The 13,852-nt window shown below is 43.6% G+C and overlaps 1 protein-coding gene and 1 long non-coding RNA gene across 10 annotated transcripts in view; one reads left to right on the top strand and one right to left on the bottom strand.

The window, feature by feature from the left end:
• Positions 1–13,852, bottom strand: part of GLIS1 (GLIS family zinc finger 1) — a 177,986-nt gene that overhangs the window by 6,841 nt on the left and 157,293 nt on the right. For all 6 annotated transcript variants that reach the window (XM_063407056.1, XM_063407057.1, XM_063407059.1 and 3 more), the window contains one exon: positions 2,132–2,316. In XM_063407056.1, the coding sequence (XP_063263126.1) occupies positions 2,132–2,316 (185 nt within the window). The remainder of the gene's footprint in view (positions 1–2,131; positions 2,317–13,852) is intronic.
• LOC134555462 (uncharacterized) overlaps positions 1–13,852 on the top strand; it is a 65,329-nt gene that overhangs the window by 34,350 nt on the left and 17,127 nt on the right. For all 4 annotated transcript variants that reach the window (XR_010081430.1, XR_010081431.1, XR_010081432.1 and 1 more), the window contains one exon: positions 9,666–9,858. This is a non-coding gene — a long non-coding RNA (uncharacterized LOC134555462). The remainder of the gene's footprint in view (positions 1–9,665; positions 9,859–13,852) is intronic.

Here is a 13,852-nt window from a genome sequence, read left to right as displayed (position 1 = left end):
TTTGATTTAAATCAAGAATTTTCTGAGGTTATTTTCAAGTGAAGAATTTACTAAAAGCCCTGTCAGTTTAAATGATCACTGTTAAATGTTTTATGTACAGTAGACGTAGAAATATAACAGTTCATAAAGGAATAAACTGAGTTCCAAACATAACATTTAGTTAAAATTTTTCTTTGAAATAATTTGTGGCAGAAAAGCTGCACTTAGCCACTTCACACAGTGCACTGGCTGCCTCTGCTTCTCTAAAGCACAGCCTAGAAAACTTCAAGCAGCTTTAAAATGAATGATGTAATGAGCAAATAATTGGAATATGCCTATTAAATGCCATCTTGTTATGTCGTGTCATTTACATGTATTTGCAAATAAATCTCCGCGTTTCAAATTCCATAAAATTTCTGACAAGAAATCATGTCAGGTATAAATAACTACAGGATTCCACTGCCTGCCAGATTCTTTCAGCATGTAATGATTTCCATGTGATCTTACTACAGCTAGGTTAAAACATATAAATAATGTCAGCTTGTTCTTTCATTATCAATATTTCTGCTACCAGCCTGACAAAGCTGCCGTCTCCTTAAAATTCCACATCCACACTGTTTGTGTGCTTCTGTGCAGATGCCTGGTTCTACGTTAGGTTTATGTGGTGTACCTTTCCTTGGCAAAAATTCAAAACTCCCAAATTATTACAGATTCCATTAGAAAAACGTGCTATTAATGAACTGAGAGGCAAAAAAAGTAGGGCAAGTACAGCTAAGTACAGGTTACAGATAATTGGTTTCAAAGGCTGCTAATCAAAACTGATTTTGGAATGACCATTTCCATAATTAATTTATAATAATACTTCAGCATTTGGCCAAAGTGGAAAATTATTGCTTTTTCAAAACCACATGACATAACACTTAGAAAGCAACAATTCATTCAAAAGGAAATGTGGTTTTCTTAAGGAATAAAGTCAATTTATTTAAGTGGTTCAAAACTTGTTCTGTCTATGCATTTGTTTCTGCCGTAGTAATGAGCTGCTAAACTTTCCTCTTGTGGCTTGTAGTTATTTAGCTCATTATAGCAACATAATCATAGATCATTATAGGCTATCATAAATCTGCCACTTCTCCCTTACAGAGTTAATCTTTTTAAATTGAATAATCTGTTGAGCATCAGGTTGAGTTAGTTTTTCCTTCAGCACAAATCATTAAATATAATACGCTTTAACTTCTCAGACTAAGCCTGTCCAACCAAAGAGCAAAAGCTCAGAGAATGAGGGGCAGAGGGAGCTGTGGGGACACCCAAGGCCATCCCAGCTGGGAACTGCTCAGGGTTTGTGCTCAGGCTCTTGCAAGCAGACACATGTCCTGCACACTTCTTTATTGGGAATATTTACCACATTTTAGCAGCTCGCCATCTGGATTGCATAACAGATTTGTGAAATATGCGAGCTCCTGGTACTGGAAGAGTCTGTGATAATAATATCTCATGCTAATTTGTGCCTCAAAAATTTCAGGAATATTCATTAGTTCCCACAGCAGAACTCCAGAATAGGTATGTAAGATCGCAATTAAAAAGGCTGAGTAATTCAGAACAAAAAATGTTTTAAATTAAGCTGTGGGACAGCAGCTTACTCCTCCCATTGCTGCCCTCAATCCCACGTGCACTCTACAGTTGTACAGAGTGTATATTTACATGTTATTGCATAACATAAAGCAAGCTGAACTTTCAAATAACAAATGAAAAAATGTGTTTTTTGTCTAATTCCATGTCTTGTGCATCACTATGAGTGGACTGAGCAGGACACTGCCAAGGTGTGCCCAGGTATTTTGGGACAGGGTGGCTCTTGCAGGGTCACTCTCCAGGCTGGATGAGCAGTCAGGGGGGTGCATGGCCAGCAGCCTTCTCCTGCAGGACCTGAGCAAATGCAATAAATCTGCTCTTGGGACAGCTTTCCCCATTATGATGAATATCACAGCATGGACCTGTCTGGAAATTTCCATCTGTATGGACATCAATCCAGTTTAAAAACTGGAGTTCCCACTGAAATGCTGACAGTATTAGCCAAATATGAAAAAGAAAAATAAATTCTTTCTCTCCAGCTAGAAATTAGAAAAGCTGCAAAAAATAAAAAAGAGGGAAGCATTACCTTGAGATCCCTGCTGTACAGACTGGTTGGGAAATGGGGCGTAGGGTGCATTTGGTATCCCGGAGAACTGCTGCCCGTTGGGTGACTGGCTGTGGGATGATGGAGAGCCGTGTTTCTGCAAGAGGGAGGGTGGAACTAAAGCTTTCAGGGGGCTGACAAGTGGAGAGATTATGTTGGGAGCAAGCCTAGAAAAAGAAAATACAGAAAAACTTCACATATCGCATCATAATATGGCAAAATGAAATACTTGAATGAACTGTTTCCATAATAGCCAAACTATAGAGAAGTCTGGTTTATATTTATGTTTCCATATTGTTATATTTATATTATATTAATATTTATATTGCAAAAATGAACAAGGCAGTGCTGCCTTCAGGTATTTGCTAGGAGGCAAGAGAGTTAGACAAGGAATTCTGTTCCTTTACACCGACTTCCTGCACTTGCTGTAATGACAGGATCAAAATGACACCACTCCTCAGTGAGCAACTTAAACTCAGCTCAGTTTGAGCTAGAATTCTGTGAGCTGAGATACATGTGCAGAAACAGAAGTGGAAAATGTAGCCAGAATGAGTAAATGTAAGTAAATTGTTTAAGTGACTCCACAGCTCAAGGGGGTAAAGCTGTAAGAGGGCAGGCTGCAGCCAAGAGAAAAGAGCAGGGGTTTGACTCTGCAGATGAGCAGAGTGGATCTCGCATGGCTGTGACGAGGGCCCTGTGCTCCACGGCCCAGGGGTGCCCTCTCAAACAGCACCTGCAGCGTGGGGAGCTCTCAGTAAACCTCTGCTGCCTCCAGAGCTTCTGCTAAACCTTAGAGGGGTTTCTCTGAGCAGCACCAGAACCTTCAGAAGCTGCAAAATCCACCTGTGGAAACGTCCCAGCTACACAACTGAGCAAAAAAATAAAACAACCTCTGCAGGCTGTAATAGATGTCACCAAGCTGGAAAAAAAATACTGAGCACAAACTGTTGGAGGCAGACAAAAATCAACTAAATAAAAACTTCAATCTCTCACTGGTGTCTTCCTCTAGCCCTGCACAAGCTGTTCAAACACCACAAACCATCATTTCACACGGCTTCTTGGAGCAGCTGGACGGACCTTGGGAGCGAGGCTGTGCTCAGTGAGGGCTAAGCACTATATGGAGTGTGCACGAGGTACACAGAGAGGAACTGTGAATAAATGGTGACAACAGCTTAACCAAACTTAACATGAGAGGCACAGGAATGCTGCCAAAAGCTGTCACAGTGATGCTCTAAATATTAGAAGGGGCTTAAATCAACCAATGCAAGCCCATCCTATGCTCAGATAATTCCATCTCCCAAAATAGGAAGCAAGACCTGTAATACAAACCACAAAGACTGAATCTCCCCAAACTAAACTGAGGAATTAAACTAGTGTTGTTAAATGGATGAAGGCAATGATATTTTCAAGTCAAATAGCAAGAACTGGAAACGATTTTTGAGAGAAAGATAACCCCTGCAGTAAGTGCAGATCAGTAATATGTAAAACAACGAGAGCTACTGTCGAATTAAAGGAGCCAACAGGTAAGGAGAAAAATATCCTGTTTGTTCTGGTTTGGAAAACGCCTGGGGCTGCAGAGGAGCCAAAAAGGGAGCGGGGGGTGCCGGGGCCACCAGTGCTCAGGTCAGGGACCGAACCCTCTCTGGAGCCCGCGCTGCTCAGGAGCAGAGGCAGGGGAAACACCGCGTTCATCGGAGCAGCAGCAGCCAAACCCAGCGGCAGCTCCCCTGCGGCCGCAGCTTTTCCTCCAAGGGCTCCGTGGGGCCGCGGCTGCACTCGGGGAGCTGTGGTGAGCCGCACTCCCTGCGGCCGAAAGAAGGGCCGCTCCCTACAGGGCTGCCGCGGCACCGCCCGGCACACGGGACATGGGGACACGGACACCGCCCGGGCACACGGACACGGACATTGCCCTCCACGCGCCTGCAGAGCCCTTGGGAGCCTGGAGATGCTTGTATCCGAAAGGAGATTAAAAAGATTGCAGATGTTTTCTTTGGAAAGATGATAGCTAAAAGAGCTCGTGATAGTGACATTTATACGGGTAATGACCACACACGCATTTAAAAGAGAAACGAAAGATGTACTAAAACCTCCAATGCCGGGATGAGCCAGAAACCACTCTGAATAGGGGAGGGAAATGCTTCTGGGGAGCGAGTCCTCTGCAACTGCCTGTGTTGGGTTTCCTCTGCCTGCTCTTGGAATGTCTTGTCCTGGCTACTGCTGGGAAACGCAGCACCCCATAGAGACCTGCCGGGCTGCTCCGAGAGCTTTGTTGGGACGGGCCGTCGTGTTTCTAAATTCTGTGCAATCATGCTGCTTGTCGAACAAAAATGGTACACTTAGGTATCCAGCTGTGGGAATACTGAAAATCCCAGCCTCCCTACCCAGTTTAACTACTCCCAGAGGCTACTTAAATCTTAACCACGGGAGAAGAATTTAAGTTTTTATTGTTATTTTTAAAGCAGTGCTTGTCCCCGCTCACACTCTTGCAATTCCTGTTTCTCCTATGGGTTTGTGCCTCGAAACCCTTGAGCTGAGTGTTTGAGGGTGCTGAGGTGACCTGCCAGGCTGGGAATGCTGAGCAGCGTGTGGAGCTGCACGGCTGCCCGGGGCTGCAGCAAACATTGCTGGCTGTGGGCAGCCGTATCCTAGGAGCAGGAACCTGAGCTGAAACCCTGACAGCTCCGGGGAACACTTGAGCACCGCTGCCTCCTCTATGTCAAGGGAGCTTCACAGAGTTGAGCACTTCACCGTAAAAACCTGCTATGTTCTGCTCGGGCTCTCCCAACAGGGAATTTAGAATGTTTCCTGGAAGTTAAGGCACAGTTTTCAGCTAGCAAAGAACTTTGCTCAGCAGAAAAATCTGGCTATGTTAGCACAAGTGGCCATCATGGGGATCTGTGTCCTTAAAATATTCATCACATCCCTGCAGCTCAAGCTGGTCTCTAAAATATTACCCTGTGTCTGTGTGTGCATGTGTGAATGTGCTCTGGCACACTCAAGGGGAGATTTTCATCAGCGGAACTGTCCAGTCGCCAGTGCCGTGTTTTAAATTCTCTCCTAAATATCTGCCTACTAATTAGGTTGCTGTGAGACTCAGGTTGTTGAAAGAGGAGGAATCACTCCTGATACAAATTAAACAGATAAATGCATTAGAGCCTAAAAGGTGATGCCTTCTGTGTGGAAGGTGAAACACTGGAAGACTTACAGCAGGGACTCAGCTGGATACACTAAAATTCCCAGGCAGTAGCTCAGGCATGTGTGTTTCAATAACTAATAGCCTGCACATTTCCTGTTAATACTGTACTACAACCACAGTTTGCTTTGGTTTGGATAGTAATAATAAATATACACCATATATTTTACCTTAATTGTAACTTGCATAATTCAGTAAATTTGCAGGTCCTTTGGGGCCTTTTAATATATATCTGTGCCTATATATAACTATATATAAGGAGATATAAATACTCTCACAGGCACGAAAAAAAAATCCATATCCTTCCTTAATTCATTACATTTCAGGGCTCCTGGCTTTGTGGAATATTTCTGTTGAGGGCCATACAAGGGTGTGATGGGGGAGCCTCCCCTCCACCCCGTCCAAGACACAGGAGCAACAGGACACGCACCACGGAGAGAAGGAGCTTGGCTGGAAACAAAAGGAACATTTTGCTCACACAGCATGCCCTGGCCTGTGCCATTCACAGCCACAGGAGCCACAGAATCAAACAAAATACCTATTTTTTTACAAAGGGACTGAATAATTTAATGGCCAAAACCAACATTTCCATGCTAAGCGAGGGGTAATCACATCTTGTGCTTCAGGATGTAAAGTGATCGCCCGTGGAGGCAGGGAGGAATTCTGCTCTCTTCCCTCACCACACAGCTCAGGGTGACTGACCACGTACTGGGGGCCTTTTCCAGCTCCCCCTGGAGCACCACTGGAGGATGGAGCTGGAGATGGAATTCCTGTCTGAGGGAGCTGGGATTTCAGGTGGGATTGCAGGGCCAGTGCTTCCTCTGAGGAGGCATCAGCAGGAAATCAAGGAAAAGGAGGACTCGGAAAAATCTTATGTGATTCATACACAAAACCAAAAGGAAACTTTGTGAATAACCAAGCCTAACTCAGTAACCTCCTTGTCTGTGGCACTGTGCACATTTCTGCACCAAACTGACTGAAAATGCCCAGCTCCACCGCCCTTCCCACAGGAACTCTTGCAGTCAAGTAGGATTCTACCCACACAGAATCATGAAACCAAGTGTCAGTCATGGACAACAAACCAGTTCCTCAGTTCCACTGGAAGGCATTTGTCACTCACGTCAATGGGAATGCTCAGAAATCTTGGTCCTAACAGGAGAACTTTTTAAAAGAGAAATTAAAAGTCAAAACGCAGAAAAAATTGATCTTCCTCTCCCTTTCTAAGTGCAACCTTAGGCATCTCAAACAAATCCCAGTAAAAAAAATTATATAAACTTACTTTGTGATCATGCTTTAACAAAATATTTTGGATGGCAGAAGTTTATATTAAATTGTGGGTAAGGCTGTCTGAGGGAACTACCTGTGTATGCCACGAGCTGTCAGTGACCTACAGAAAACCCTCCTGAAGGCTACAGGTACCATGGCTTTGCTTTGGAATTATTGATCCTGTCTGCACTCTCAGCCTCCCCAGGCAGGCTGGGATGTTTAAGGAGCTCTGTATTCTCCCAATGCACACCAAATCTCTTGTTTCAATATCAGTGCAACATAAAGAACAAAAAGAAATAAATACAGATGGACATGGATTGTTCTGAGATTTCCATCACAGTGTCTGGATAGGTGTTTTCTATATATCCACAGTGCTTAGTCTGAGGAAGAAACAGATTTGCCCTCTGCTTTAGTCTTTGTTCAATACCTCTTTCAGCATAAATAAACAGAGTAAGAAATTTAAAAACTCCTTTCAAGGTAAGAAAGCTTGACTAGACCTTGACTGCCAAGCATACATACAGCATACTTAGTAAATATTGAGTAGAACTGAAAATTGAAAAATAATGAAATTACATTTAAACTAAGATTTTTGAATTGTAAATAGGAATGCAGTATAACTGCAAATGGAAATATTTAAGACAGGGATGTTTCCCATATGAAAACTGTCTGGATTTGGTTTTTTTTAATGGCATGATGGCTTGATTGGCAGATTCCTCAGCTAGACAAAGAACCTCAACCCATATCCCATTGAGTTCAGTGGAAATGGGACCAAATCCAGGCTGAAAAACATCTGTCCTTTATGTCAAATCATTTTTTGTATATTTTGGGTTATAAAACCGTTCTGTAACAGTTCCATGCACGGCAGTACTGCCAGATCGAATAATCATGATTTTTGAGAATCATGTTTTAACTCGGATTAACCTGAAGAAAAATAGCAAATAAAGCAGCAGAGTAAGAAGCACAAACCAAAGCAGCTCCCCCCATTTTATCTGAAGTGCAGCACTTACAGGAACTGAGGGTTTCCATGAGATGAGGTTCTCCCTTAAAACCCAGCACACCAAGCAGTTCATTCATAAAATCTCTCCCCCAAGCATTTATAGTCACTGATATTGTGAGAAAGTCCAATTCAGTTCCAGGACCAGGAGATTTTTTTTTTTATGGAAAAAAAAGTTAACACGGATTTTCATCTCTTCCCATAATATTAAAAATGATGTGTAAAGCTCTGCTAATCAGGTCCCTGGATAGAGCCCAATCTCTGGCCACGTGTTTCTGTTCTGGGTCTTGCCCTAGGGGAATTTCTGTCAGCACATGCTCAGGAAACAGTTACACCGTTCACTCTTTTGGACTTTTTTGTAAGACAGACTCTATCTGAAGTTTGGTGAACCTTTGCACTAATCACTGCCAGGTGCCTCTGGCTACATTTCTGGAATGCAAGGAATCTTTTCCTTCTCTCCCTCTTTCTTCCTTTCCCCTCTTCCCCGCCTCTCCCTGATATATAATAAATCCTTCAACACAGATCACCTTGCTGGGCATCACTGCATCTCCTACCTTTTCCTATAAACCTTGAGCCCCACGTCCCGGGGCTGTGCCACAGGGCTGTGACTCCAAGGTACAACCCCATCTCTTGGCTTTCCCAAGGCATGGCCAGAGGCTCTGTCCCTGCTCTGCTGCAGCTGCAGCCTGTGACACACCCGGGTGTGGCATCCTGAAAGCAGTGCCGAGGGATGGCAGCCTTTTTCTGGCTGTTAGACAAACACAAAATACTGATTTTCACTCAAAATGCTGCCCTGGATTTCCTGGATCCAGTTCTGCACCTTTACTCAACCACACTCTGAGCCAAGTCCACAAGAGCAGGAGCTGCTCAGCTCTAAGGAGTAAGAGGGGCTGCATAAATATTGTGGAGAACCCTATCCACAGGAACTTTCATGTGACTGACGAGTCATAAATAATTTAATTGCTTTAGAATATTTTAGTGATATCAGTAACAGTGATACAAAGGCAATTTCATGTTCAGAATCACAAAGGAGCCCTGAGAGTCCTCTCCTCGTGCACTCAGGGGTTTTCTGTGTGGGCCTGCTCCTGGGCCCAGAGGGGCTTCCTGACACACTGAAATACTCCCTGGCTGCTCTAACAAACACATGTGCAAGTCTGAGTGGGGCACAGAACATAACTCAGCGTTTGTCACGCATTTCATCATCCACACAAGCCCACAAAACACACACACACTTATTCTGTGTCAAATGAGTATCTCTACATTGTTCTGACCTGAGATGTGCAATTTCTGCAGAGCAGTTCCTCATAGGGATCACTGTGGGCACTGTGCCACTCCAAGGGATGTTTGTATTAATAAAGGTTTGTTCAATAACCTCTGAAATGAAGCTGATAAATCGCTGCAGTGGAAGTCACTACACATGAGGGAGATTTGAAAAGTTATTCTTGCTTACAATCTAGCAGGAAAAGGTATTTTGGAGTGAAAGAAAAGCCTTATTAATATGGTCAAAGAAATATCAAAACATACTTAAATAAAGAGAAGTGCCTTAGGTTCAAGTGATTGGCAGGAAATCAATGACAAAGACACAAACACAGAGCCTGCCTACTCCAGGTTATCTGGCGTGTGCTGCATGCTTGGCTGGTCTATCTTATTTCAGTCATTTAAAGTCATTATTCTCTGGCAAACTGGCAGCAAGATGCTTCCAGGTGGGTTCTGTACAGGTACTGGTGTCTGCTGTCGTCAGGTAGAACACACTACCCAATAGAGTGAGATGTTAAATCAGCTTCATTATTACACCATAATAAACTCCTGTGTTTGGTGTACATGGTTTGCATCAAACTGCAGCAGCTTTGCTTAAAAAACAAAACAAAATTTGGGAGAAAGGAGAAAAAACAGCTTTACAGATGTTCAGTGTGAATTTAACTATAGATAAATCCAGTAATGGCTAAAATCATTAATCTAATGCAGAAGAGTTCTGGCTAAATCCATCCTAAACACTTTCTGGGTTACTCTGACCATCTCCTTTGACCTCCCACCTTCTCCTGTAACTCTGATTTCTCTCTTAGTTTTTCTTACAGGTCTCTCTGGGCAGGCACACGGCCCCTCCTTTGAGAGGCAGTGGTGTCAGTACTTCTGAGTGCCAGTCCAGCCCTCATGGAAACCCAAATGGAAGAGCTGCTCACCTATTTCTGCAGATGGACACACAATATCCACCCCAGGATCCAGCACCACATTATCCTTATGCATGTAACTGCTGAAGTAAGCCTATGCTAATGCTAATTTTGCTTTGAGGGGAGGGGGAACCTGTGTAAGCCTATCTGGACATGATTATGAATGAATTCTGATCCCGTTTTCTACAATGAGATGAATGGCTTGGGATTTGGGAGCAGATGCTTTTGATCACTGTTTTCTTTGTTTCGTGGGTGCCGCACCTGTACATTGTTCTTTCTGGACACATGTACTGATGCCCCTTCTGCGTGCTCAGATCATAACACCGAGATAAATTATGAAGGGTTCTTGGCTTCCTCCATTGAAAATGTTTTCAGCTGTCAGAGGTATCTGTTTCTTGTTACTGGTTTTAGTGCTTTTGAAGGGAAGACTGCACCACTGACTTGTGTACTCTGTTATAAATGAAGAGTATTCTCCAATGGAATCCACAGAGAATGAGGGATGGATCTCCTTGGTCTGTTAGAAAAATCTGTGCAGGTATTTAGTTCTCCAAAGTATTTCTAGAGAGTAAAAGTTTCTTTCCCACAAAGATCGTAACAGCATGTCAGTTCTTAGTCCCCTGATTTATATGAGCTCACAAACTTAATTTAAAAATTAATCAATGAACAGGATTCATAAGAATCAGATATAAGTGGCTAGGACACCTAACTGTCTCTTAAAGCAATGAGAACTAGGAGCACAAATGTATTTTCCTACCTGGCCTGGATCGTGGCAGCTCAAGGAGATAGCACAGGAAAGAATCTTCCCCATGTAACAGACAAGATTTTATCCTGCATGTTTAGTTTCAAGCTTAAAAATATCGGGGATTTCAAATCTGGTGTTGAGCAGAAGGGAGGCTCTGTGTACCTCGTGTTACCTCATGTAAAAAGAGGTAAAGGACCAAGTTTTTAACAGAGACCTCTTTACACTGAAGTATTCCTGTGGTATTTGAAATAACAGGTGCTAAGAAGCAAGCACACAAAAACTCTGATGTTTAAGCGCCCTGATTAAAACGTCTCTTTTCACTTGCTAGTTCTTAAACCCCATTCCTTGTGATTTTCTGTGGGGTCAGTGTCACTTCAGGGGGGTCTGGGCCCTGGTTGGAGCTGCTGCAGTTGGCTGGGGAGAAGCCCAGGCAAAGGGAGCCCTCCCCTCTAACCTCATTTAGAGCAAATCCTTTACACTAAAGACTCACCAGATTTGGCTCCGAGTCCTCATTAATCACCACCTCTACACATCACAGATGTCTTAATCCCACTACTTCTTCATTTACTGGTGTGTTTACAGAGCAGAAATGACCTAAATTACCACAGGAACATTAAAAATGTTTCACTTTCCTTTCCCTTGGAGACACATCTCCCTCCCAATCAGGTGATTATGTGTCAGTGCCCCAGCTCTGCTGGGAACAGAAGCGCCGTTTGTCACAGCAGCACAAGTGACAGAGAGCCTCAGTCACACACACAGGGACCGTGTTCAGGTCACACAAAGTGACCTTGTTGGGCCTTTGCACTGAACTGGTGCAAATCCCAAACCTGGTGCCACCACTCAAACTCACTTAACTTCAGTCAGATCGGTTTCATTAAAGCTGATAATTTATCACACTGAATATTCCACACTGCCATTTACAGAGATAGTCTACAAATGAGACTAAGTGCATTTTTAGATGACTTGGATAATAACAGCTAAAAAAATAGTAGAAAGCAAGCCAAGTGCAGCATTCACCCAAGATTTAATACTAAAAGCTGTTTTTCTGTCCTCACTCTGCTACAAATCAAAATAGACTATTTTTGCAAGGAGCAAAATGAAACCCAGTTTGACAGGATACATGGCAAATACTACAAGAAATGCTAAAATAAACCCTTGCTACCTGAAATAAAAAATAAATATACATTTTAACCTGGATCATGCCAAGCCCACTTTCTGCATGCTGAAGTATTTCTCAGCCAACCACTTTTAGCTAAATTAATATCAACATAAGTAACTTTTTTGGAGTAGCATACACTTCATTCCAGAATTTGAAAAAATGTGCTCCATATTGAATAAAGCCAGTATAAATACATTTGGTAATGAGGTCAGATTTTGTTAGAACATTTTCAAGTGAATTAGATAATTTTGTCAAACTATTTAAATGTCTCAGCAAACCATTTGGGAAAATTGACTGCTGCACTTGGTATTGACTTTGGCAAAGGACAGTGTAACATAGGGCTTTTTTTGTTAAAAAAAAAAGAAAAAGCCTTTAAATCGAATTCTGAATCTCATGTCAAACTTGAGTAGACTATTTGTACTCTGCCTGGTGTAGTTTTTGGCATGTTGCACATTTGATGACTCAGTAATTAGATTCCTTGATGGTAATCATTGGTTCCTGCCGCAGACTGCACGAGGCGATGCGGCCGTGCCACGGTGCCGATGCTCAGGGCAGGAATTCTGTGTCTGCTCAGCCCTGGGACAGCTGGCACAAGAGGCCAAGCCCTGCGTGTGCCAGAGCTGCAGCACGAGCTGGCCAAGGGGCAGCCCCGGCAGTCCAGGGGCTCCAGGCATATGAGTGTTAAGGGATTTTGCCCAGTCCAATGGATGGATGTGAAACAAAACTGTGCTAAAATGAAATTCAAGGACTATTAATTAGTTCACACAAAGTTTCTGCACTTGCAATTAAGATGTCATGTACGGGCTGCATTTCAGCAGTCGTGAATAATATAAGCATAAAGCCTTAAACACAGCAGAAAGATCTTGGACTGGGAATGACGATGCTGAGTGAAGATTATTTTGAGTTTAGAAAATGGTATTTGAGATGCTGAAAAATTCCAAGTAACCATGTCATGAAACTGGATGCCCTGTTTTAAAATAACTAGTCAGAAATACATTCCAGTCTCCATTCCCCGATGTTTGGCTCATGGTTAGGAATCTGTTATCTCACTCTCACATTTTGTCATAGGATATTTGGGCAAAGACTGTACTTAGGTACTTGAGCACTGAGATAAGAAATCAGCACTGTTGTCTCCTGCGGGAAAGAATCTGCACTGCACTGAAGCTTGGCAGAGACAACACCGATGGAAACTCGGGGGTGTCTGCAGCAGGAGCTCAGAGAGAGGCTCACCCACTGCCCATGCTGCTCCTGCTGGAAGTGCTGTGCTCTGCAATGGAGACACCAGGGGCAGGAATGAGAATTCCTCTGGCAGCTTCTGACCCCTCCAACTGGAAACTTGTCTGCTGCCCTCACCATGGTCAGGCCTTTGCTTTCATTTCTTATTAGCAGCACCAGAACACAAAGTGCCTTAGAAACAAATCCACCTTCCTGACAGACTCCTAAATCCTTCCCACAGTATATCCTTATTTTATTTCATTCTTGGTTGGGATTTTTTGCCTTAACTCCCCTAGGAACCAACTCCAAGAGGAAACAGCTGAGCAGCACACTGGGAGCTGACAGAGGGAGGGAGAGGGATCCCACTCCAACAGGCTCAGACAGTCCCATTCTGCAGGGAAAGAACAGCTCACGGATGACCTTCACTTTGGAATGGCTGTCTCCATTCCTCCTATTTCTCTACTGCCTTCTCTGCTGCAGAAAACTTCCTATTTATCTGCAGTGATTTCCAGTGCCTTCTGTTGGCCACGACTCTGCCATGGCAGTGAGTGTGGCAGCAGGAAATGCAAGGTTGGGAATGTGGCAGGGAAGGAGGAGGGCTGGGCCCAGGCATTTTATGGGACAAGGACAGGGTAAGTCTGTCCGTCATACTGGGAGGGGACACTGGTACCTGCTACTGGCCGAGGGCAGAAGAGAAGGCTGAAGGAGCAGAGGGTACAGAACCTCAGCTTGATGCAGAATTCATTCCCCAGTTAGGAAAATAAGAACTAGTTTGCTCCTAATTGAATTTCCTCCATCAGATTGTTCTCCAACCTCCCCAGGTGTACATTTCCTTATTGTACCTCTTCCATGCCATACACACTCTGCCTTCTGCCCTTTGCTTAAAATCCTTCTGGGCTTTCCTTGTCCCATATAAAACAAGGGAAAGGTCAGTCACTGGAGTAGGATGGGAAAACTCTACATTTA

The sequence above is a fragment of the Prinia subflava genome, chromosome 10, assembly GCF_021018805.1.
Source record: "Prinia subflava isolate CZ2003 ecotype Zambia chromosome 10, Cam_Psub_1.2, whole genome shotgun sequence".
Taxonomy (NCBI): Eukaryota; Metazoa; Chordata; class Aves; order Passeriformes; family Cisticolidae; genus Prinia; species Prinia subflava.
The sequence above is the reverse complement of the archived record's forward strand: the minus strand, read 5'-3'. Positions and strand labels throughout refer to the sequence as shown.